This window comes from Bos mutus, chromosome 18 (genome assembly GCF_027580195.1).
Source record: "Bos mutus isolate GX-2022 chromosome 18, NWIPB_WYAK_1.1, whole genome shotgun sequence".
Lineage (NCBI taxonomy): Eukaryota > Metazoa > Chordata > Mammalia > Artiodactyla > Bovidae > Bos > Bos mutus.
In genome coordinates, this window is record NC_091634.1 from 3,707,606 (window position 1) to 3,734,417 (window position 26,812).

At 45.2% G+C, this 26,812-nt stretch overlaps 1 protein-coding gene across 1 annotated transcript; it reads left to right on the forward strand.

Moving 5' to 3' along the window:
* Nucleotides 1-240: 240 nt before the first annotated feature.
* On the forward strand, nt 241-25,806 carry DPRX (divergent-paired related homeobox). Its single transcript, XM_070388200.1, is given in 5 exon segments — nt 241-371; nt 21,122-21,200; nt 21,203-21,277; nt 25,481-25,625; nt 25,628-25,806. Coding segments are annotated over 5 exon segments (609 nt in total).
* The last annotated feature ends 1,006 nt before the right edge of the window (nt 25,807-26,812 follow it).

Genomic DNA, 26,812 nt, shown 5'->3' on the forward strand with positions numbered 1-26,812 from the left:
ATTGTTTACTGATTATTTCTATGGACACTTGCATTCACTTGTTCATCAAGGACCCCGAGAATTAGGGGCTATAAAACTGAAGACCCTGCTCCCACCTTCCCTATCTTTTTGCACTACTTGACTCCCTACAGCCTGCACATTACTTGAGACACTCCAGTGTGGGGACCCCCAAGCCCAGCTGGACCCCAGCCAGGAGAAGGGGAGCTTAACATCTCTGATGTGAATTCAAACAACACAAGCATGGAACAAGCATTGGGCCTGCGTCCAGACTTGCACAAAGGATTGGAAGAGGATAAAGGGGATGTGACTTGGTTCCCTTCTTCAAGTTTGCTGGGAGAGCTGAGCACAGAGGCAGGGAAGCGGAACAGGATGTAAGGTGTCAGGAGCTCTATACATAAGAGAAGGAGCAAAAACCCAGGAGCAAGTGAGGTGGGTCACTGGTGAGGGGCTGAGAAGATTTGGACACACATCAAAAACCCTGGATACAAACCACTGAAATGGGATTTAAATGCCAGAATTGACTCTTATAGGGCTTCCCAGGTGGCTGGGTGATAAAGAATCCTCCTGCCAATGCAGGAGACACAGGAGACGCGAGTTCAACCCTGGGTGGGGAAGATCCCCTGGAGAAGGAAATGGCAACCCACTTCAGTATTCTTGCCTGGGGAATTCCATGGACAGAGGAGCTTGATGGGCTACTGTCCATGGGGTCGCAGAGTGGGACACAACTGAGCGACTGAGCATGCACACTTACGTTATAATTTTGATGCTCACATCAGGTTTTGAAAAGTCAGCTCCACAAGATTAAATTGCTTAAGCTGTTGTGCAGAGTTTTAGTTGGTTGTGTGGGGACTCACGGGAAACCCCAGAGCTGGTTGAAACAATTATTTTAAGGGAAGACATTTGAGATGCAAGGGACGTAGAAAGAAGCCTTCTCTGAGCCTCCCTTTTCTGACTCAAAGCAAAAGATTCTGGTTAAGTACGGCTGCCAGAAACTGCCTCTTTGGGGAGAGGCTGCTCCCGAGAGGGTGATGGTAAGTTAAACTATGACAATAACTATGCTCTCTTGGAGTTTTCTAGCCTGAAGAAGCTGGAAAGTCCACTTACACCTGCAGAGATAGCATTATCACAAAGTATCTGACCTCATGTTTGCTCTCTCAACCTATTTGTTTTTCCTCAAGGAACTCATTGAAAAAAAAAGAAACACATTTGTTTTTCCCATAGAAGCCTTTTCTCCCTACCCCCATCCCCTACTCCCCTGCTCCCTACTGAGCTGGGTGTTGTTTTTTGTTTACTCGCTCAGCTGTATCCGTGTCCAACTCCTTGCGACCCCAGGTACTACAGCCCACCAGGCTCCTCTGTCCATGGAAATCCCCAGGCAAGAATACTGGAGTGAGTTGCCATTTCCTTCTCCAGGGGATCTTCCCAATGCAGGGCTCAAACCCGTGTCTCTTGCATTGGCAAGTGGGTTCTTTACCATTGAGCCACCTGAGAAGCCCAAGTTGGATATATAAGCCTGTAATTTTAATCATTTTAGCAAGTTATACCTTCTTTTAGCTTCCATACAGAATCATTTTCTCCTGTTAATCTGTCTTCTTTTTTTTTTTGACAAGGTTCAGTCATAGAACCTAAGAGGAGAGAGGAAATGTTTTTCTGCTCCAACAGTGGCAAGGTTTAAATGTTTCAACAATGTAATGTGCTACAGAATAAAATATGTGGGGGACTTCCCTGGTGGTCAAGTGGCTAAGACTCAGCACTCCCAATGCAGGCGGCCCGGGTTTGATCCCTGGTCAGGGAACTAGATCCCACATGCCGCAACTAAGACCCAGCATAGCCCAAGAAATAAAAATAAATATTAAAAAAAAAAAAAGAATAAAATATGTGGTCAAGTTTAGGAAGTAGAGTCTAGAGTTCATCCATTTAATGGTGCCAAAGGGACCTCTCTGTGCCAGACGCTAAACTAGGCATCAGGGATTTAGAAGCAAAGAACACTGTCAACTTTAACAACAGTGGGACATTTGGAGACACCTTATACTGAAATAAATTTCACATGGTTAAAAGATTAGGCCGTGCTGCACAGCATGTGGGATCTTAGTCCCCCGATCAGGGATCAAACCCACACCTCCTGCATTGGAAGTGCAGAGTCTTAATCACAGGACCACCACGGAAATCCTTAATGATGATAACTTTTCAAAACAACAAGAACATAATAGGAGAACCCACACAAAGCGTTTAAAATAACTCTTTGAAATTGTTGCCATTCCCTCGCTAAGTAGAGTCCAATTCTTTGTGACCGCATGGACTGCAGCACGCCAGGCTTCCCCGTCCTTCACCATCTCCCTGAGTTTGCTCAAACTCATGTCCATTGAGTCTGTGATGCCATCCAACCGTCCCACCCTCTGTCACCTCCTTCTCCTCCTGCCCTCAGTCTTTTCCAGTATCAGGGTCTTTACCAGTGAGTAAAGTCTTCCCATCAGGTGGCCAAAGTATTGGAGCTTTAGCATCAGTCTTTCCAGTGAATATTCAGGTTTGATTACTTCTAGGATTATATTAGGACAGATATTTAAGCCTTGAGAATTTTTATGTCCAATATCACATTGATCACATTGTATAGAATTTAGAAGATCCCAATTGTCAGGCTGTTATGATTCATGTGAGCTTTTTTTTTTTTGCTGCAGACTTGTGGGACCCTAGTTCCCCAACCAGGGATCAAACCCAGGGCCTCCACAGTGAAAGCACAGAGTCGTGACCAGTGGACCTCCGGGGAGTTCCCAACTCAGGAAAATGCAATGCAGATCCATCCCTGCCGCTTTCTCCTCACCCTCTCATCTCTCCAGTGTCGTTTACCTTTGCATTCATCTCACGGTTACTGTAAAAATGTAAGAGGGATGCTTACATTGCTTTTTCATTTTCATTCAACAATTACCCTTTTTTTTTTGTTTTAATTTTTACTTATTTTTGGCTGTGCTGGGTCTTTGTTGCTGCCCAGACCTTCGCTAGTTGTGACGAGTGATGGCTGCTCTCTAGTTGCAGTGGGCAAGCTACTCCCTGGGGTGGCTTCTCTTGCTGGCGGAGCACCGGCTGTAGGGCCCATGGGCTTCAGTAGTTGTAGCTCACGGGCTCTAGAGCACAGGCTCAGTAGTTGTGGTACATGGGTTTAGTTGTACCGTGGCATGTGGAATCTTCCTGGACCAGGGATTGAACTCATGTCTCCTGTATTGGCAAGGGAATTCTTTACTATTGAACCACCAGGGAAGCCCTACCCTTACGAGATGGCTCACTTTCTCCGATGGTTTCCCAGCCTCATGACCTCTATCTCTTAAATAGTAGCATCTGTTCTTTTTCATATACATCTCCAAGTTTATGAAATTAAATCTCAGATGTATAACCATGGTTGAGATTGGGTACTTTGTGTATATATTCAGTTCAGTTCAGTCACTCAGTTGTGTCTGACTCTGCATTAAATATGAATATTTTAAGTTGACCCTGAAAACACTGGCCTGTGATTCACAAGCAGAAGACCTGTCCCCAGCGGCATACATTGATTTTGTCTCACATCCTGTACTACATAAATGGACTCAGGACTCCCCTGGTGGTCCAGTGGTTAAGATTCCAAGCTCCCAATGCACAGGGCCTGGGTTCGACCCCTGGTCAGCAATCTAGATCCCATATGCCGCAACTAAGATCCAGCACAACCAAATAAATATATATATTTTTAAAAAGTAAAGAAAGATGAATGGACTCAGGCCATGTGCTCTTTTTGGCTTGGTTTCTTTCACTTGGTTTTGAGTTTGCAGGTCCTTCTGCGGGACTGTTGCATGAGGCTAAGATGACCCCTACTCATCACGGCAGTAGGGTCCTACATCATGTCATCATATTGGACATCTTAAACCTACCCAGGGCTATTAGTCAATTGCATATTAGTAAGGCTGAAAGGGAAAAACATGGCAATGTCACAGAGTACCCATAAATCACGTAGACTTTTTAATTTTTGCTTCTTTTCATTCTTTTTCCTTTGTATACACTATTGAAAATTCCTATCCTCTAATCCACTTATTACTTATTTATTTTTGGCCAGGCTGGTTGGCCTGCAGGATCTTAGTTTCCTGACCAGGGATTGAACCTGCACCCTTACACTGGGAGCTTGGAATCTTAACCACTGGATCACTAGGGAAGTCCCTAACTCACTTATCATCTTTTCCATTTTCTCTGCTCTCCTACAGATGCCCTTGAGATGTTAGATAGCATCAGTGACTCAGTGGACGTGAATCTGAGCAAACTCTGGGAGATACTGTAGGACAGGGGGAGCCTGGCATGCTGCAGTCCATGGGGTGGCAAAGAGTCAGACACGACTTAGAGACTGAACAGCAACAACAGATGCTCTGTACTGTATTTTTCTTCTCCTCCATTGAGTTTCTCAGCTCCAGAATTTCTGTTTGGTTCTTTAAGATCTGCATCTCATTGGCAAAAATTCCACTTTATTTTTTTGAGATTTCATTGAATTTTCCTTTGGCGTTTTCTCATGGAGTTCCTTCAAAACAGCATTTTTGAATTGCTTATTTGCTTGTTCACAAAATTCTGTGTCTTGAGGAACCCAGTGATTAGGATTCTGTGCTTCCACTGTCGGGGGGCCAGGTTCAATCCCTGGTTGGGGAACTAAGATCCCACAAACAGAGCAGGCAGAAAAGGAAAGAAAAAGTTTGTATGCCTATGTGCCTTTCAGATCGATTATTGGGAAAGTGTCACTTTCTGTTTGTAATGACATGTTTCTTTGATTTTTCTTTTCTTTTTTTGGTAGTTTTCCATTGGTGCTTTTGCATTTTAAGGAGCAAGCACCTCCTTAAGCCTTTGCTAGCCACATTCAGTGGGGTATTCTTTTTAATGATAGTGGTGTATTATCTGGGGCCTTCTCTTTCTCTCCCTACACTTGCTCCACTTTTCTTGCTCCCTCTGTGGGAGAGTTCTTAAGCTTTTCTGTCTCTCTGCTCTGACAACTCACCAGGCTGCCTCCTGGAAGCCTGCCTCTGGATTCCCAGAAGGTGGCTCTAGAGCTCCAGTCTGTGGGCGCCCTCGCCCAGAGCAGGGGCCGGTTTGCTGAGCCTGCTTCTTGTCTGTAGAGTTCCTATGGGCACTGCAGGGGGAGGGTCCCACAAGGAGCCCCTGGAGAGAGGGGGCAGGTGTGGGTCCAGCACTTGGGGCACTGAGGGCGCCCGTGGACCCTGTAGGGTGTGCTGTCCCTGTGTGCTGGTCCCAGAGGCTCGTGATTGGACTCACCGTTGAAAGCAATTGTTTTAGTGCCCTTTGGAATGCCTGTCTGCCTCTTTCCCAAGATCCTTTGTCTCCATCATGGAGGTCCCGCCTCCGGAAGCTGGTGGCGCTGTAGACAAACCGGTGTCTCCAGCGGTGCCCTGCCTATCTCGGGGAGCAGAGCACTTACTCACCACTTTTCTTCTCCTTGGTGGGAGAGGTGGTCTCTGAGTAGATCAGCCCCCGGAGATGTTCCCTGGGAAAGAGGGCCAGGCTGAAAGCTGAGAAATCCTCTCTTGGCCCCCTCTGCTGTGACTACATTGTCTTGGCACGCTGGAATCTCCCCCAGGGAAAACTCACTTTCTGTGATTACTTTCTCTGTGTGTCGGAATTTGCCCAGGTCAATTTTCCCCACCGCCACCACCGCAAGGGAGATGGGGGCAGGCTCACTGGCCCTGCAGGTTCTGCAGCCCATGCAGAGGTCCATCTGCCTGGCACTAAGATGCACAGATAGGCGAGATTCCTCCCAGGTTCCTTGACACGTGGCGCTAGGTCTCACAGGCGCCCGCTTTTGTTCTGTCTGTTGTTTTGTGCTTCGTCGCTCAGTTGTGTCCGACTCTTTGCCACCCCATGGACGGTAGCCAGCCAGGCTCCTCTGTCCCTGGGGATTCTCCAGCGAAGAATAGTGGAGAGGGTTGCCATCCCCAACCCAGGGATTGAACCCCGGTCTCCTGCATTGCAGGCGGATTCGTTTTAGAAAGAGGCTAAAAGGAGGCAGCAGAGGATGAGATGGTTGGATGGCATCACTGACTCAATGGACATGAGTCTGAGCAAACTCTGGGAGATAGTGGAAGACAGGGAGGCCTGGCGTGTTGCAGTCTATAGGGTCGCAAAGAGTCCGACGAGACTGAGCACACACGTATATTTGCACCACGTCTCACCATCTAAAAATATTAATTTGTGTATGTTTACTAATGTTTTTGGAGTGCCCCTCCACGGGAAAAGCAGCCTCCCTGAGAGCAAAGATTGTTTTTCATCCTTATATTCGCAGAGATTAGACACAAGAAGCTCAATTCATGACTGAAGATCAAATGAATGAGGCTATTAGTTGATTGCTTGAATCAGCTTAAAACATTTCAGTGTATTAGTTGCATTCCATCTGAAAAGACTGTAATCTTCTTAAAGTATAAACTCTTGTGGGTTGGCCTGTGTCTTCTGTTTCTTTAGAGAAATGGAGACTCATGGGTACTTTTATTTTATTTGCGGAGAGGGGAGGGGGTTGTTGTGCTAGGTTTTGTTGCCGTGTGCTGGATTTCTGTAGTTGCAGTGAGCAGGGGCTACTCTCTGGTTGAGGTGCTCGGGCTTCTCATGGCGGTGGCTTCTCTTCTTGCAGAGCATGGGCTCTTGTAGTTGTGGCTCACAGGCTCTGGAGCATGGGCTCAGTAGTTGTGGCACAGGGGCTTAGTCGCCCTGCGGCATGTGGAATCTTCCCAGACTGGGGATCAAACCCATGTCCCTTGTGTTGGCAGATGGATTCTTAGCCACTGAGTCACCAGGGAAGTCCTGGTGGGTGTTTTTTAAGTTAATATGCTTAAGATAGTATTTGTTTTGGCTTGGGGGTTTGGGGGTGGGTTTCAGTGGGTATTTTTGTTTTGGGGAGATGATATCTTAGAGATTTAGATGAAGTGACAGAAGAAGCCATGTAACTATCTGGTAGAAGGACATTTTAGCCTTCAATCTATAGGGAGAAGTCATCAAGATAAGCGTAGAGAGAGCCTCTATAAGTACAGCTAAGGCAGGGCTTCTTAACCTTGTTACTATTGACATTTGGAGACTGATAGTTCTTTGTTGTGAACACTGTAATGTGCACTGTAGAATGTTTAGAGCATCCTTGACTTCTACCGACTAGATCAGCAGTCTCCAACATTTTTGCCCCCAGGGACCAGTTTCACGGAAGACAATATGTTGATTCAATAAATTTATATATTGCAGAAAGATTACCACCACAGCATTAGCTAGCACCTGCATCCCATATTTAACCTTTTTTTTTTTTTGTAGTGAGAACATTTAGGATGTATTGCCTTAGCAACTTTCAATGCACAATACAGGATTATCAGCTATAATCATCATGCTGTACATTAAATCCCTAGAACTCGTCAATCCCATAGCTGGAAATTTGTACCCTTTGAACAACAGGCAGAGATTCTGCATTTTAACAAGCTCCTGGGTGATGCCATGAGGTTGGTTTGTGGGTTTCACTTTGAAAAGTAAAATTAATCTGTAATGAAAATTGTTTTCCAGATACCCACTGCTCAAAAATCAATAAAGAGGCCAGGTTGGTGGAAAGAAATATTTGCTTTATTTTGGATGTTGGCAATTGGGGGGAGAGGGTGGGATGTGGAATCCTGCCCCAAAGTCCAGCTACCCCCACCCCACTGACAACCAGTGGGTGAGAGCTTTTTTAGATGGGGGGAGGGAGCCGTCATGAAGAAACAGCACAGTCAGCTCTGACAGTCATCTTGAAATTAATTGGTCATCCATCAGTGGTCAGATCAGCATCATCTCAATTGTTTTCAGTGCTGTTTGTCTTCAGCTCCAGGATTGGATGGTTCCCATATCCTTAAGCGGAGAAGGCAATGGCACCCCACTCCAGTATTCTTGCCTGGAAAATCCCATGGACGGAGGAGCCTGGAGGGCTGCAGTCCATGGAGTCCCTGAGGTTCGGACACGACTGAGCGACTTCACTTTCACTTTTCACTTTCATGCATTGGAGAAGGAAATGGCGACCCACTCCAGTGTTCTTGCCTGGAGAATCCCAGGGACGGGGGAGCCTAGTGGGCTGCCATCTATGGGGTAACACAGAGTTGGACACGACTGAAGTGACTTAGCATTAGCATATCCTTAAGGCCATTTCTCAGAACTGTGGCAGCTGTTGTCATGGCTGCAGTCTGGTCATCATGTCCTTAACTTCTTTCACCTGGTGGGGGTTTCAGTCTCTACAGGACAGCTCATAGGATATGGCTCAGAATACTGTCTATAGACCTGGAGAAGGAACTAAAGGTTCTTGACTTTGCTTAATGACTAAACTGGCATTATTTGGTCTCCTTTGACTGTCTTCCTTTGTGTCTGCATCTTCTTACTTCTCTGACTAAACTTATTCCTTGGCTGAAGTTTCCCCACAGACAACAGACAGGTGGAGGATGAGGTTGGAGAGGGGAGGATCATAGGGTCCTGCTCCATTTCAAATCTGTGCTTAAAAAACATCAGATTAATGACAGAAATGGGAAAGATCTACAGGCTCCAGAAGACCAGGGATCAGATTAGTGGATGAGGATGGAAGACATGGAGCGGGCGGGACTAGGGTATGGCTGTCAAGGGATGTATTTAAGTCTTGATGCAAGTTTTGCCCGTTCTTATTACTAGAAGCACATTTGGATAACAGGATGTCAGATGCAGACGACACTTCAGAAGGTAAGTCAGGGCCTCCCCGGTGGGTCTGTGGTAAAGAATCCACCTTCCAATGCAGGAGACATGACTTCAGTGCCTGGTCTGAAAAGATTCCACACGCTGCAGAGCAGCTGAGCCCGTGTGTTACCACTACTGAGCCTGTACTCTAGACCCACCCCGTGAGCTGCAACTACTGAGTCCACGTGCTGCAACTATAGAAGCTCGCATGCCCTAGAGTCCATGCTCTGCAATAAGACAAGCCCTTGAATGGAGATGCTCACGCATTGCAACAAAAAGTAGCCCCTGCTCGCTGCAACTAGAGAAAAGCCTGTGAAGCAAGGAAGACACTGCACAGCCAAAAATAAACAAATAAATGAAATTACTTTTTAAAAAAAGGTTAGTCAGAGGAGAGAGAACTGAAGGAAAGGTATGTGAAGAAGTTGAACACAATTGACAAGGCTGGTGGAGACGGCTTAGTAGCTGTCATCTGAGGGCAAATCCAGTCAGAGGCAATGCCAAGTCTGAGTCTGAATTCCAGATCTCCCCTTTGTTAACTCATGATTCCTCTGATCCTTGAGAAATGGGCACTCTGATCCCTCTTGAAAGTGAAAGTGAAGTTGCTCAGTCATGTCCCACTCTTTGTGACCTCGTGGACTGTAGCCCACCAGGCTCCTCCGTCCATGGGATTCTCCAGGCAAGAAAACAGGAGTGGATTGCCATTTCCTTCTCCAGGGGATCTTCCCAACCCAGGGACTGAACCCAGCTCTCCCACATTGCAGGCAGACGCTTTAACCTCTGAGCCACCAGGGCAACCCTTAGGAGGATGATTATGTCACGGTATATAGGCTCCACCAAGAAATCTGGTTTGGAGAAGCAGCTAAGCATCTCCCTGTGAGCTGAACAAAGGACTTCAGTCTTCAACAGTCAGGTTGAAGGGAGGGGTTCTCTGAGGCTGGCCATTATGTATGATTATAGGTGGTTCTAGCAGTAAAGAAACATCTGCTGGATCATGGAAAAAGCAGGAGAGTTCCAGAAAAACATCTATTTCTGCTTTATTAACTATGACAAAGCCTTTGACTGTATGTATCACAATAAACTGTGGAAAATTCTGAAAAAGATGGGAATACCAGACCACCTGATCTGCCTCTTGAGAAATTTGTATGCAGGTCAGGAAGCAACAGTTAGAACTGGACATGGAACAACAGACTGGTTCCAAATAGGAAAAGGAGTACGTCAAGGCTGGATATTGTCACCCTGCTTATTTAACTTATATGCAGAGTACATCATGAGAAACACTGGACTGGAAGAAACACAAGCTGGAATCAAGATTGCCGGGAGAAATATCAATAACCTCAGATATGCAGATGACACCACCCTTATGGCAGAAAGTGAAGAGGAACTAAAAAGCCTCTTGATGAAAGTGAAAGTGGACAGTGAAAAAGTTGGCTTAAAGCTCAACATTCAGAAAACGAAGATCATGGCATCTGGTCCCATCACTTCATGGGAAATAGATGGGGAAACAGTGGAAACAGTGTCAGACTTTATTTTGGGGGGGCTCCAAAATCACTGCAGATGGTGACTTCAGCCATGAAATTAAAAGATGCTTACTCCTTGGAAGGAAAGTTATGTCCAACCTAGATAGCATATTCAAAAGCAGAGACATTACTTTGCCAACAAAGGTCCGTCTAGTCAAGGCTATGGTTTTTCCTGTGGTCATGTATGGATGTGAGAGTTGGACGATGAAGAAGGCTGAGCGCCGAAGAACTAATGCTTTTGAACTGTGGTGGGTTGGAGAAGACTCTTGAGAGTCCCTTGGACTGCAAGGAGATCCAACCAGTCCATTCTGAAGGAGATCAGCCCTGGGATTTCTTTGGAAGGAATAATGCTAAAGCTGAAACTCCAGTACTTTGGCCACCTCATTTGAAGAGTTGACTCATTGGAAAAGACTCTGATGCTGGGAGGGATTGGGGGCAGGAGGAGAAGGGGATGACAGAGGATGAGATGGCTGGATGGCATCACCTGCTCCATGGACGTGAGTTTGGGTGAATTCTGGGAGTTGGTGATGGACAGGGAGGCCTGGCGTGCTGCTATTCATGGGGTCCCAGAGAGTCGGACATGACTGAGCAGCTGAACTGAACTGAACTGAGCAGTAAAGAACCTGCCTACCAATGCAGGAGACACAGGAGACTCGTGTTCAATCCTTGGGTCAGGAATATGCCCTAGAGAGGACATGGCAACCTAATCCAGCATTCTTGCCTGGAGAATTCCCATAGACAGAGGAGCCTGGAGGGCTACAGCAGTCCATGGGGTCACAAAGAGTCCGACACGACTGTAGAGACTTAGCACGCATGCATAATAACAACAGCAATGAAAGCAAGTCAAAGAAACAGTTCCAACATGGAGTCAGAATTGGCTCTTCCTTGCAACAATCTTAGTTCACCAACCAGGGATCAAACCCATGTGCCCTGCATTGCAAAGCAGATCCTTAACCACTGGGCTACCAGGGAAGTTCCAGCAAAGCCTTTTTAAAGACAAGAAGAGAGAGGGGCTCCCTGGTTAGCTTATGTACAATTTTCTGGTTAATGGTGGAGTAACAGGGCTTCCTAGGTGGCTCAGCAGTAAAGAATCCACTTACCAATACAGCAGATGCGGGCTTGATCCCTGGGTCGGAAAGATCCCCTGAAGAAGGAAATGGCAACCCACTCCAGTGTTCTTGCCTGGGAAATCTCCTGAATAGAGGAGCCTGGCAGGCTACAGTCCATGGGATTGCAAAGAGTTGGACCTGACTTAGTGACTAAACAAGAGGGTGACGTCACAGGGATTAACATTATCCATCCTTAGGCATCAGTAGGTCTGGGGGCTACAGGCTCATGGTCATCAAGTAGTTAAAATCTTCCATTTGAGTTCGGGGGTGGTTCTACCTTCTGTACAACAACTCAAGAAATGTGCATGCGATATTATTATCTTGATACTTCAGAGAAGAGCTAAAGGAGAGGATATGGGGGAGAGTCTCCTCAGGCAAGCCCCATAGAGCCCTCCTTGGTCACGTTAGCAGTATTTAATACAGTGTGTATATATATTTTAAATATTTTATTTTATTGGCTGTACCATGTGGCATGTGGGATCTTAGTTCTGCAACAAGGCATTGAACCTGTGGCCCCTGCATTGGAAATGTGGAGTCTTAACACCGAAGCATCAGGGTTAGTCCCTAATATAGTGTATATTTTAATATTCTGTGTATGTGTGGTTCCACTGAAGTGTGATGTCCATGAAAACAATATTATCATTATTAGACTTTTATTAGAGTAGGTTTAGCTTCACAGAAAAAATTGAACAGAGGGACAGAGATCTCTCTCAAACCTCCTGTGCCCACACAGGCATTGTTCCTCCCTGTAGCAAGATACCACACTGAGTGGTACATATATTCAGTTCAGTTCAGTTGCTCAGTCGTGTCCAACTCTTTGCGATCCCATCAATCACAGCATGCCAGTCTTCCTGTCCATCACCAACTCCCGGAGTTCACTCAAACTCACGTCCATCCAGCCATCTCATCCTCTGTCATCCCCTTCTCTTCCTGCCCCCAATCCTTCCCAACATCAGGGTCTTTTCAAATGAGTCAACTCTTCGCATGAGGTGGCCAAAGTACTGGAGTTTCAGCTTCAACTTCAGTCCTTCCAATGAACACCCGGGACTGATCTCCTTTAGGATGGACAGGTTGGATCTCCTTACAGTCCAAGGGACTCTCAAGAGTCTTCTCCAACACCACAGTTCAAAAGCATCAATTCTTCGGTGCTCAGCTTTCTTCACAGTCCAACTCTCACATCCATACATGACCACTGGAATTACTGTTGATGAACCTATATCAATAGGTCACAATCATCCAAAGTCTATAGGGTTCATTCTATGGGTTTAGGAGAGCAGTGATCTTGTTTTCCCATTTCATTGCTGGTGTTCCTAAAAGAATACCTGAATTTGAGAAAAGTTATTAGTAAAAATGGGATGAATGACAAGGATAAAATGACGTACATTGGATTGAGTTGTTTGTATTCCCTACTTGCAGAAAAAAAAAAAAAAAAGAATCCAAACTGGGGATTCAAGGAATCTATATTTAGATGACCCTTTCCTGTGGTGGGGCTTACCTTGTGGCTCAGTTGGTAAAGAATCTGCTTGCAATGTGGGAGACCTGGGTTCGCTCCCTGGGTTGGGAAGATCCCCTGGGGAAGAAAAAGGCTACCCACTCCAATATTCTGGCCTAGAGAATTCCATGGGCTGTATAGTCCATGGGTCCGCAAAGAGTTGGACACGACTGAGTGACTTTCACTTTCACGTTTCCTGTGGTGGGTATTTAGATAGCAACAGTGACAACAGAGGAGGCTTTAGAGAAACCAGTAAGAAAGTCATTGTCAACTACAAACTGGCACTTACCAAGAGCACTGCCAGTGACTGAACGAAAAAGGCATTTGCCATCTGCCCCTTCGGAGATTGAACCCAATGCTGCTATAGCTGTTGACCTTCAACAACCCCTGAGGGAGTTCAGGGCACAGTGAGGCACTCCGTGCTCCAGGGAATCTGGTGGGACAGGTCTTCAGATAGTTAGATGTTTTTAAGAACAGATTTTATGAACTCAAGGGCTTCCCTTGTAGCTCAGTTGGTAAAGAACCTGCCTGCAGTGCAGGAGACATGGGTTCGATCCCTGGGTCTGGAAGATCCCCTGGAGAAGGAAATGGCAACCCACTCCAGTATCCTTGCTGGAAAATCTCATGGATAGAGGAGCCTGGTGGGATGCAGTCCATGGGGTCCCAAAGAGTTGGGCACAACTGAACTACTCACACTTACTTTATGATCTCAATCCTTGCATCTCCTCATACCTAAGGAAGCAATAAATCCCTTCATGGTGACATCAGATCTTCATGACTAACAAAATCCTTTTGTAAAATGAGTGCTAAGCTGGGAGGACCCTATGCCCGAAGGGCGGTGGCCAAGAGGAGTTACCCCATGTCCGAGGTCAGGGGCAGCAGCCGGGAGGACCAAACCCACGTCCAAGGAGCGGTGGCTTGCGGGTGCAGGAGGGCCTAGAGGAGCTATCCCACGTTGAAGGTCAGGAAGGGCAGCAGTGAGGAGATACCCCTCCTCCAAGGTAAGGAGCAGCGGCTGCGCTTTGCTGGAGCAGCCGTGAAGAGATACCCCACACCCAAGGTAAGAGAAACCCAAGTAAGATGGTAGGTGTTGCAAGAGGGCATCAGAGGGCAAACACACTGAAACCATACTCACAGGAAACTAGTCAATCTAATCACACTAGGACCACAGCCTTGTTTAACTCAATGAAACTAAGCCATGCCCGTGGGGCAACCCAAGATGGGCGGGTCATGGTGGAGAGATCTGACAGAATGTGGTCCACTGGAGAAGGGAACGGCAAACCACTTCAGTATTCTTGCCTTGAGAACCCCATGAACAGTGTGAAAAGGCAAAATGATAGGATACTGAAAGAGAAACTCCCCAGGTCAGTAGGTGGCCAATATGCTACTGGAGATCAGTGGAGAAATAACTCCAGAAAGAATGAAGGGATGGAGCCAAAGGAAAAAGAATACCCAGCTGTGGATGTGACTGGTGATAGAAGCAAGGTCCGATGCTGTAAAGAGCAATATTGCTAGGGACCTGGAATGTCAGGTCCATGAATCAAGGCAAATTGGAAGTGGTCAAACAAGAGATGGCAAGAGTGAATGTCGACATTCTAGGAATCAGCGAACTGAAATGGACTGGAATGGGTGAATTTAACTCAGATGACCATTATATCTACTACTGAGGGCAGGAATCCCCCATAAGAAATGGAGTAGCCATCATGGTCAACAAAAGAGTCTGAAACGCAGTACTTGGATGCAATCTCAAAAAGCGACAGAATGATCTCTGTTCATTTCCAAGGCAAACCATTCAATAGCACAGTAATCCAAGTCTATGCCCAAGCAGTAACGCTGAAGAAGCTGAAGTTGAACAGTTCTATGAAGACCTACAAGACCTTTTAGAACTAACACCCAAAAAGATGTCCTTTTCATTATAGGGGACTGGAATGCAAAAGTAGGAAGTCAAGAAACACCTGGAGTAACAGGAAAATTTGGGCTTGGAATACGGAATGAAGCAGGGCAAAGACTAATAGAGTTTCACCAAGAAAATGCACTGGTCATAGCAAACACCCTCTTCCAACAACACAAGAGAAGACTCTACACATGGACATCACCAGATGGTCAACATCGAAATCAGATTGATTATATTCTTTGCAGCCAAAGATGGAGAAGCTCTATACAGTCAACAAAAATAAGACAGGGAGCTGACTGTGGCTCAGACCATGAACTCCTTATTGCCAAATTAAGACTTAAATTGAAGAAAGTAGGGAAAACCACTAGACCATTCAGGTATGACCTAAATCAAATCCCTTATGATTATACAGTGGAAGTGAGAAATCGATTTAAGGGCCTAGATCTGAGAGATAGAGTGCCTGATGAACTATGGAATGAGGTTCATGACATTGTACAGGAGACAGGGATCAAGACCATCCCCATGGAAAAGAAATGCAAAAAAAGCAAAATGGCTGTCTGGGGAGGCCTTACAAATAGCTGTGAAAAGAAGAGAAGCGAAAAGCAAAGGAGAAAAGGAAAGATATAAGCATCTGAATGCAGAGTTCCAAAGAATAGCAAGAAGAGATAAGAAAGCCTTCCTCAGCGATCAATGCAAAGAAATAGAGGAAAACAACAGAATCGGAAAGACTAGAGATCTCTTCAACAAGATTAGAGATACCAAGGGAACATTTCATGCAAAGATGGGCTCGATAAAGGACAGAAATGGTATGGACCTAACAGAAGCAGAAGATATTGAGAAGAGATGGCAAGAATACACAGAACTGTACAGAAAAGATCTTCATGACCCAGATAATCACGATGGTGTGATTACTGACCTACAGCCAGACATCCTGGAATGTGAAGTCAACTGGGCCTTAGTTCACCCAGACTCAGGTCAAAGCTAGTGGAGTGATGGAATCCAGCCATCTCATCCTCTGTCCTGAAAGATGATGCTGTGAAAATCCTGCCCAGCATCAATATGCCAGCAAATTTGGGAAACTCAGCAGTGGCCACAGGACTGGAAAAGTCAGTTTTCATTCCTTCCTAAAGAAATTCAATGCCAATCTGCTTCAAAATGGACTGGTTGGATCTCATCTCACATAGCAGTAAAGTAATGCTCAAAATTCTTCTCAACCCACCTTCAGTTTAAAAGCATCAACCTTGAACTCAGATGTTCACAGTGGTTTTCTCAAATCCAGAGGAGCCAGAGATCAACCATAGCCAACATCTGCTGGATCATTGAAAAAGCAGGAGAGTTTCAGAAAAACATCTATTTCTGCTTTATTGACTATGAAAAGCCTTTGAGTATGTGGATCAAATAAACTTTTAATTTCATGAGATGGGAAGTCAGACCACCTGATCTGTGATTTTTGTATGCCCCAAAAGCAACAGTTAGAACTGGACATGGAACAACAGACTGGTTCCAAATAGGAAATGGGACCAGAAGGCTGATATATTGTCACCTGAATATTTAACTTTATGCAGAGTACATCCACTTTCAAACATCAAGACTGGAAGAAACTCTTCACTGGAATCAAGATTGCCGGTGAAATATCAATAACTCAGATTGCAGATGACACTCGGCAATCTTGGCAGAAAGTGAAGAGGAACTAAAAAGCGTTTGATGAAAGTGAAAGTGGACTCTGCAAATTGTTAAATAAACATTCAGAAAATATCCAGATCATGGCATCTGGTCCCATTTCCTATTTGGAACCAGTCTGTTGTTCCAGTGTCCAGTGTCAGACTTTATTTTGGGGGCTGCATAAAATTTCTGCAGATGCAGATCTGCAGCCATGAAATTAAAATCTTCTTCACTCCTTGGAAGGAAATTTTGACCAACCTAGGTTTGTCATATTCAAAAAGCAAATAGATTACTTCTGAAACTCAAAGGTCCATTTCATGATCAAGGCTATGGTTTTTCCTTTGATCTCTGGCTGGATCTGCCTTTTCTAAAACCAATAACATCTGAGTGCAAGGTTCATGCTTTTAAAACTGTGCCAGGGTTGGAGAAGAATTTTGAGCATTACTTTACTACTATGTGAGATCCAGTTCAATTTTGTGGAAGTTTGATCAACCTTTGGCATTGCTTTGGAAGGAATGAATGAAAACTGAAACTCCAGTCCTGTGGCCACCTGCTGAGTTTGACCCAAATTGATGCTGGGAGGGATTGAGTGCAGGAGGAGACAGGGGATCATCTTTCAGGATTTTAGATGGCTGGATGGCATCACTGACTCGATGGACCTGAGTCTGGGTGAACTCCGGGAGCCCACTGATACATTCAGGGATGTCTGGCTGTGGTCAGTAATTCACACCATCGTGATTATCTGGGTCATGAAGAGCTTTGATGTGACAGTTCTGTGTATTCTTGCCACCTCTTCTTAATATCTTCTGCTTCTTTAGGTCCATACCATTTCTGTCCTTTATCGAGCCCATCTTTGCATGAAATGTTCCCTTGGTATCTCTAATCTTGTTGAAGAGATCTCTAGTCTTTCCGATTCTGTTGTTTTCCTCTATTTCTTTGCATTGATCGCTGAGGAAGGCTTTCTTATCTCTTCTTGCTATTCTTTGGAACTCTGCATTCAGATGCTTATATCTTTCCTTTTCTCCTTTGCTTTTCGCTTCTCTTCTTTTCACAGCTATTTGTAAGGCCTCCCCAGACAGCCATTTTGCTTTTTTTGCATTTCTTTTCCATGGGGATGGTCTTGATCCCTGTCTCCTGTACAATGTCATGAACCTCATTCCATAGTTCATCAGGCACTCTATCTCTCAGATCTAGGCCCTTAAATCGATTTCTCACTTCCACTGTATAATCATAAGGGATTTGATTTAGGTCATACCTGAATGGTCTAGTGGTTTTCCCTACTTTCTTCAATTTAAGTCTTAATTTGGCAATAAGGAGTTCATGGTCTGAGCCACAGTCAGCTCCCTGTCTTATTTTTGTTGACTGTATAGAGCTTCTCCATCTTTGGCTGCAAAGAATATAATCAATCTGATTTCGATGTTGACCATCTGGTGATGTCCATGTGTAGAGTCTTCTCTTGTGTTGTTGGAAGAGGGTGTTTGCTATGACCAGTGCATTTTCTTGGTGAAACTCTATTAGTCTTTGCCCTGCTTCATTCCGTATTCCAAGCCCAAATTTTCCTGTTACTCCAGGTGTTTCTTGACTTCCTACTTTTGCATTCCAGTCCCCTATAATGAAAAGGACATCTTTTTTGGGTGTTAGTTCTAAAAGGTCTTGTAGGTCTTCATAGAACCGTTCAACTTCAGCTTCTTCAGCGTTACTGCTTGGGCATAGACTTGGATTACTGTGCTATTGAATGGTTTGCCTTGGAAATGAACAGAGATCATTCTGTCGTTTTTGAGATTGCATCCAAGTACTGCGTTTCAGACTCTTTTGTTGACCATGATGGCTACTCCATTTCTTATGGGGGATTCCTGCCCTCAGTAGTAGATATAATGGTCATCTGAGTTAAATTCACCCATTCCAGTCCATTTCAGTTCGCTGATTCCTAGAATGTCGACATTCACTCTTGCCATCTCTTGTTTGACCACTTCCAATTTGCCTTGATTCATGGACCTGACATTCCAGGTCCCTAGCAATATTGCTCTTTACAGCATCGGACCTTGCTTCTATCACCAGTCACATCCACAGCTGGGTATTCTTTTTCCTTTGGCTCCATCCCTTCATTCTTTCTGGAGTTATTTCTCCACTGATCTCCAGTAGCATATTGGCCACCTACTGACCTGGGGAGTTTCTCTTTCAGTATCCTATCATTTTGCCTTTTCACACTGTTCATGGGGTTCTCAAGGCAAGAATACTGAAGTGGTTTGCCGTTCCCTTCTCCAGTGGACCACATTCTGTCAGATCTCTCCACCATGACCCGCCCATCTTGGGTTGCCCCACGGGCATGGCTTAGTTTCATTGAGTTAAACAAGGCTGTGGTCCTAGTGTGATTAGATTGACTAGTTTCCTGTGAGTATGGTTTCAGTGTGTTTGCCCTCTGATGCCCTCTTGCAACACCTACCATCTTACTTGGGTTTCTCTTACCTTGGGTGTGGGGTATCTCTTCACAGCTGCTCCAGCAAAGCGCAGCCGCTGCTCCTTACCTTGGAAGAGGGGTATATCCTCACTGCTGCCCTTCCTAACCTTCAACGTGGGATAGCTCCTCTAGGTCCTCCTGTGCCCGCGCAGCCATGGCTCCCTGTACCTGGGGTGCTCCTTCAGGCCGCCTCCCCCGACCTCGGACGCGGGGCAACTCCTCTCGTTGCCACCCCTGACCTCAGATGCTGGGCATCTCCTCTTGGCCGACCCCACTGACCTCGGACGCAGTGTAGCTCCCCTCGGCCATTCCTGAGCAGTCACAGTCCAGCACTCTCTGCCAATGCCCCTGACCTCAGACGCGGGGCAACTCCTCTCGGCCGCCGCCCTTCGGGCATGGGGTCCTAATCATGATGGTGTGATCACTGACTTAGAGCCAGACATCCTGGAATGCAAAGTCAAGTGGGCCTTAGAAAGCATCACTATGAACAAAGCTAGTGGAGGTGATGGAATTCCAGTGGAGCTCTTTCAAATCCTGAAAGATGATGCTGTGAAAGTGCTGCACTCAATATGCCAGCACATTTGGAAAACTCAGCAGTGGCCACAGGACTGGAAAAGGTCAGTTTTCATTCCAATCCCAAAGAAAGACAATGCCAAAGAATGCTCAAACTACTGCACAATTGCACTCATCTCACACGTTAGTAGAGTAATGCTCAAAATTCTCCAAGCCAGGCTTCAGCAATACGTGAACCTTGAACTTCCAGATGTTCAAGCTGGTTTTAGAAAAGGCAGAGGAACCAGAGATCAAATTGCCAACATCTGCTGGATCATGGAAAAAGCAAGAGAGTTCCAGAAAAACATCTATTTCTGTTTTATTGACTATGAAAAAGCCTTTGAGTGTGTGGATCACAATAAACTGTGGAAAATTCTGAAAGAGATGGGAATACCAGACCACCTAACCTGCCTCTTGAGAAAACTTTATGCAGGTCAGGAAGCAACAGTTAGAACTGGACATGAAACAACAGACTGGTTCCAAATAGGAAAAGGAGTACGTCAAGGCTGGATATTGTCACCTTGCTTATTTAAGTTATATGCAGAGTACATCATGAGAAACGCTGGACTGGAAGAAACACAAGCTGGAATCAAGATTGCCGGGAGAAATATCAATAACCTCAGATATGCAGATGACACCACCCTTATGGCAGAAAGTGAAGAGGAACTAAAAAGCCTCTTGATGAAAGTGAAAGTGGACAGTGAAAAAGTTGGCTTAAAGCTCAACATTCAGAAAACGAAGATCATGGCATCCTGTCCCGTCACTTCATGGGAAATAGATGGAGAAACAGTGGAAACAGTGTCAGACTTTATTTTGGGGGGGCTCCAAAATCACTGCAGATGGTGACTGCAGCCATGAAATTAAAAGACGCTTACTCCTTGGAAGGAAAGTTATGACCAACCTAGATAGCATATTCAAAAGCAGAGACATTACATTGCCAACAAAGGTTCGTCTAGTCAAGGCTATGGTTTTTCCTGTGGTCATGTATGGATGTGAGAGTTGGACTGGGAAGGAGGCTGAGTGCCGAAGAATTGATGCTTTTGAACTGTGGTGTTGGAGAAGACTCTTGAGAGTCCCTTGGACTGCAAGGAGATCCAACCAGTCCATTCTGAAGGAGATCAGCCCTGGGATTTCTTTGGAAGGAATGATGCTAAAGCTGAAACTCCAGTAGTTTGGCCACCTCATGCGAAGAGTTGACTCATTGGAAAAGACTCTGATGCTGGGAGGAATTGGGGGCAGGAGGAGAAGGGGATGACAGAGGATGAGATGGCTGGATGGCATCACTGACTCGATGGACCTGAGTCTGGGTGAACTCCGGGAGTTGGTGATGGACAGGGAAGTCTGGCATGCTGCGATTGATGGGGTCAAAAAGAGTCAGACACGACTGAGCCACTGAACTGAACTGAACTGTGGCATTGAACTACCCCTTCACCAAACCTTATATGTTGACTTTCCCCATTGCTGCTTTGGAGCAGTCTCTCTGAGCTATCTGACATGCTGCCTCCCAGGCTGCAGTGCTCATTTTGCCCCAAATAAAACTTAACTCAGAACTCTCAATTTGTACATCTTTTTTTTTTAGCCAACATCATCCACATTGTGTATGAATATCTGGGCATTTCAGTCGCTGGAGAGGCAGGCTTGACCTGTGGCGAGAGGAAGGGGGAAAATCAGGCTTTTGAAAATGAAACTGACTTTAGCATCTCATTCCTGCCTTTCTCTCTTTCCTAGAAAGTACCGCAAGCACTCAAAAAGGAAACAAACCATGTTCACGGAGAAACAGTTGGCATATTTAAATTTTCTTAAAAATTAAAAAACCCATACCCCATCCTTGGCCTCCAGAGAGAAATGGCCTCAAAAATGGAGCTACACCTAACAGTCCTGCAGGTCAGAAAACAAGCCCCATCTCACCAGGCCACCTCATTTGTTGTTCTTCTTCAGTTGCCAACTCATGTTGCAACCCTGTGGACTGCAGCCTGCCAGGCTCCCCTGTCCTTCACCATCTCCCAGAGTTTGCTCAATTCATCCTCATTGAGTCGGTGATGCTATCTAAACATCTCATCCTCCGCCGCCCCCTTCTCCTCCTACCTTCAATCTTTCCCAGCATCAGAGTGTTTCTCAATGAGTTGACTTGTTGCATCCAGTGGCCAAAGTATTGGAGCTTCAGCTTCAGCATCAGTCCTTCCAATGAATAACCAGGGCTGATTTCTGGGATAATTCCTGAAGCTTGATACCATTGCAATCCCCAAGACTCTGAAGACCCAGACTACTACTCATACCCTATTACATGCTCTCCTAACCTCTAGAGCAAGATGGGCAAAATTTTTGTGTAAAGGACCAGATAATAAACACTTGTGAGCCATACAGTCTCTGCCACAACTGTTAAATTCTGCCTTGATAGCAGCATAGGAGCAGCCATCGAGGTTGTGAAAACAAATAGATGTGTCTGTGTTCTCAAATGGGCTTCCCTGGTGACTCAGATGGCAAAGAATCTGCCTGCAATGCAAAAGACATCTGTATGATTCCTGGGTCAGGAAGATCCTTTAGGGAAGGAAATGGCAAACACTCCAGCATTCTTGCCTGGAGAATTCCATGGATATTTTGTGTTCCATATGACTTCATGGACGCATATTAGAAGTTCATATGTTATTGACATGTCATCAATTCTTCTTCTTCTTGTGCTGGTTTTTTTTTTCTTTCCTCCCAACCATTTCAAAATGTAAAACCTCTTAACTCATGGGCCATACTGAAACAGATGGTGGATCACAGAATTACCTTTAAGTGGCTTATCTTTAATCTCTCTCTTTATGTCTCCAAATTCCAGCTGCAGTGTTTGTACCATTGCCATTTATTGTTTAGTCATTCAGTCATAGCCCTCCAGGGCTTCCCTGGTGGCTCAGACGGTAAAGTGTCTGCCTGCAACGCGGGAGACCCGGCTTTGATTTCTGGGTCAGGAAGATCCCCTGGAGAAGGAAATGGCAATCCACTCCAGCACTCTTGCCTGGAAAATCCCATGGATGGAAGAGCCTGATAGGCTACAGTCCATGGGGTCGCAAAGAGTCGGACATGACTGAGAGACTTCACTTTCACTATAGCCCTCCAGACTCCTCTGTCCATGGGATTCTCCAGGCAAGAATACTGGAGTGGGTTGCCATGCCCTCCTACAGGGGATCTTCTGAAATCAGGGATCAAACCCATGTCTTCTGCATTGGCAGGCAGGTTCTTTACCACTGAGCCACCAAGGAAGCCATGTTTTCTCCCTCAGCTCGGCTCAGTTGCTCAGTCGTGTCCCACTCTTTGCAACCCCATGAATCACAGCATGCCAGGCCTCCCTGTCCATCACCAACTCCCTGAGTTCACTCAAATTCATGTCCATCGAGTCGGTGATGCCATCCAGACATCTCATCCTCTGTCTCCTCTTCTCCTCCTGCCCCCAATCCCTCCCAGCATCAGAGTCTTTTCCAATGAGTGAACTCTTCACATGAGGTGGCCAAACTACTGGAGTTTCAGCTTCAGCATCAGTCCTTCCAATGAACACCCAGGGTTGATCTCCTTTAGGATGGACTGGTTGGATCTCCTTGCAGTCCAAGGGATTCCCAAGAGTCTTCTCCAACACCACAGTTCAAAAGCATCAATTCTTTGGCACTCAGCTTTCTTCACAGTCCAACTCTCACATCCATACATGACCACAGGAAAAACCATAGCCTTGACTAGATGGACCTTTGTTGGCAAAGTAATGTCTCTGCTTTTGAATATGCTATCTAGGTTGTTCATAACTTTCCTTCCAAGGAGTAAGTGTCTTCTAATTTCATGGCTGCAGTCACCATCTGCAGTGATTTTGGAGCCCAGAAAAATAAAGTCTGACACTGTTTCCACTGTTTCTCCATCTATTTCCCATGAAGTGATGGGACAGGATGCCATGATCTTCGTTTTCTGAATGTTGAGCTTTAAGCCAACTTTTTCAGTCTCCTCTTTCACTTTCATCAAGAGGCTTTTTAGTTCCTCTTCACTTTCTGCCATAAGGGTGGTGTCATCTGCATATCTGAGGTTATTGATATTTCTCCTGGCACTCTTGATTCCAGCTTGTGCTTCTTCCAGTCCAGCGTTTCTCATGATGTACTCTGCATGTAAGTTAAATAAGCAGGGTGACAATATATAGCCTTGATGTACCCCTTTTCCTATTTGGAACCAGTCTGTTGTTCCATGTCCAGTTCTAACTGTTGCTTCCTGACCTGCATATAGGTTTCTCAAGAGGCAGGTCAGGTGGTCTGTTTTCTCCTTACCTTTCACCAATACTCTTTTCACAATCTCTTTAGCAGTATTTCCTGAATTCTGCCCCTTGTCTTTATTTCAAGGTCAATGCTTTGTCCTAGATTGTGTAAACACTTTTCTTATCTAACTTAGTGGCCTTCGCAAAGCTCTCCTTACCATCAGTTCACCTCCAGTCAACCTTGGAACATGCCATCAGATCAGTTATCAATGGTTTTGCTTAGAAGTTTGTTTTTGGGGAAAAAAAAATTGTTTAGGGACCGTCCGGTGGTTAAGACTCCACCTTCCACTTCAGGGGGCGTGAATTCTACCCCTGGTCGGGGAACTAAGATCCTGCAGGTTGAGCAGTGCAGCAAAATATATATATATATATATATATATATATATATATATATATATATTTTTTTTTTTTTTTTTTTAAAGGGATTTCCTTGGTGGTCCAGTGCTTAAGACTTCACCTTCCAATGCAGAGGGTGCAGGTTCAATCTGGTCAGGGGCCTAATATCCCACATGCCTCGGGGCCAAAAAACCAAAACATAAAACAGAAGAAGAAAAAAAGGAAAATAAAATAGAAGAAATATTGTAACAAATTCAATGAAGACTTTAAATACGGTCCACATCAAAACATCTTTGTAAAAAAATTGTCACTTAGCCTTTAAGGTCCTTCATGCTGCTAAGTCGCTTCAGTCGTGTCCGACTCTGTGCGACCCCATAGACGGCAGCCCATCAGGCTCCCCCGTCCCTGGGATTCTCCAGACAAGAACACTGGAGTGGGTTGCCATTTCCTTCTCCAATGCATGAAGGTGAAAAAAGAAAGTGAAGTCGCTCAGTCATGTCCGACTCTTAGCGACCCCATGGACTGCAGCCCACCAGGCTCCTCCGCCCATGGGATTTTCCAGGCAAGAGTACTGGAGTGGGGTGCCATTGCCTTCTCCAAAGGTCCTTCATAATCTGACTCAAATCCTTTTGTTTTAGAATATAACTTTTAAGTTTACATGTTTTTTTTTTCAACTTTACATTTTCAAGTACAATTTCCCCAGGCAATTTAAAACAAAACAAACCAAAAAAGGAAAACAAAAACAAGTGATGGTCAGACTTGGCCCAGCGGCGGACCGTGTACAGATATCCGTGCTATGGCACCCCCTAGTGCTGACCACTTTGCTTTCCCATACCTTGCCTTACCTTATAATTTAAGCTATAGTTTTTTCCAGAAATCACGTAGGGATGAGAGAACTGGGCCGTAAATAAGGCTGAGCACCTAAGAATGGATGCTTTCGAATTGTGGTGCTGGAGAAGACTCTTGAGAGTCCCTTGGATGGCAAAGAGATAAAACCAGTCAATCTTAAACGAAATCAACCCTGAATATTCATCAGAAGGACTGATGCTGAAACGGAATCTCCAATACTTTGGCCACCTGATGCAGAGAGTAGACTCATTGGAAAAGACCCTGATGCTGGGAAAGATTGAGGACAAGAGAAGAAGGGGGTGACAGAGATGGTTGGATGACATCATAGACTGAATGGACATGAGTTTGAGCAAACTCCAGGAGATAGTGCAGGACAGGGGAGCCTGGTGCTGCAATCCATGGGGTCCAAAGAGTGGGACACGACTTAGGGGCTGGACAACAGCAGCAAATATCTTGCTCTGGGGGTTCAGATCCTTGCTTCACTTTCTGTGCCCATAGCCTCATTCCTGCTTCTCCCTGGCCATAGGTTGGCAGGGGTTCCACAAGCCAAGATGTGGAACAAGAGCTGTCCTCAGCTAGAAACATCAATTAAATGATTGAGTAAAATAAAAATGCTTCTGAAATCCTCTCCTCAGGATTGGTTCAAGAATTGTAGAGTGAAATCCAAGAAAGCCAAAGATGAGGATTTCCCATCAGAACAGCGAAAAGTTCTACAGCCATTCGCTGAGGTCATGGTCAAGATCGGCTCCGCCAAGGAGAACGTGGCTGCACCTCCAAGGTCCTCTCTGGCGCCACCCCTGAATCCCTAGTTTGTGCAGATCCTCTGATACCTTCCTTCCAGCTCAGCATATGGCCTGCCCTGAAGTCTCTCACAGACCATTCACTGGGCCACAAAATTGTCCACTTTGGCTGTTGCCAAGACCCGAATATATACTACCTCTATCCCATTGTAGAATCCTGAGCTGTCTCTACAAACCTCAATACTAATTCTTTGGGCTCTTTTTTTTTGCCACAAATCTCTGTGAGAAGCTAGGCCCAGAAAGTCACATGTTATGATATGTCATGATTCCCATCCCAAGCTGGAATCAAGATTGCTGGGAGAAGTATCAACAACCTCAGATGTGCAGATGACACCACCCTTATGGCAGTAAGCAAAGAGGAACTAAAAAACCTCTTGATGAAGGTGAAAGAGGAGAGTGAAAAAGGTGTCTTCAAACTCAACATTCAAAAAACTGAGATCACAACATCCGGCCCCATCACCTCATGGCAAATAGATGGGGGAAAATGTTCTCATCACAAAAAAGAAACGATAATTGTGTGATGGGATGGAGATGTTAACTAATGCCATGGCAGGAATCATTTTGTCATTTATAATTATATCCAATCACCATGCTGTACACCTTAAACTTATACAATGTTATATGTCAATTACATCTCAATAAAACTGGAGAAACAAATTTTAAATAAAATCTGTGTATTTTATTTTGCATAATTTATACCTCGATAAAAAATAAATATATAATAGGACTAGTAAGGACAGTTATCTTCTTTTTTCCCGCTTCTTTGTTTTGATTTTGTTTCTGTTTTTTTTTTTTCTTTCCTTCAGTATTGTTCAGCTAATAAGCTTTAGTCATGAGACTTTCCCGGTGGTCCAGTGGCTAAAACGATGTGCTCCCAATGCAGGGGGCCTGGGTTCAGTCCCTGGTCAGGGAACTAGATCCCATGTGCCACAACCAAGACCCAGCACAGCCAAATAAATGGACAAATATTTTAAAAAATTAGTTGGTGTTGGCTTTTCTACTTCCTACACTTTGGTCACCTCCCCAATTATTTTATATCTGATGACAACCCAAATATCTCCAGTCTCCCAACATTTATGTTTCTTTTCTCTTTTGCTCTTTTTTCCCCCTTCTCCCTCTACTTTTCTTAAGACAATGGAAGGGACTTCCCTGACAGTCCAGAGGTTA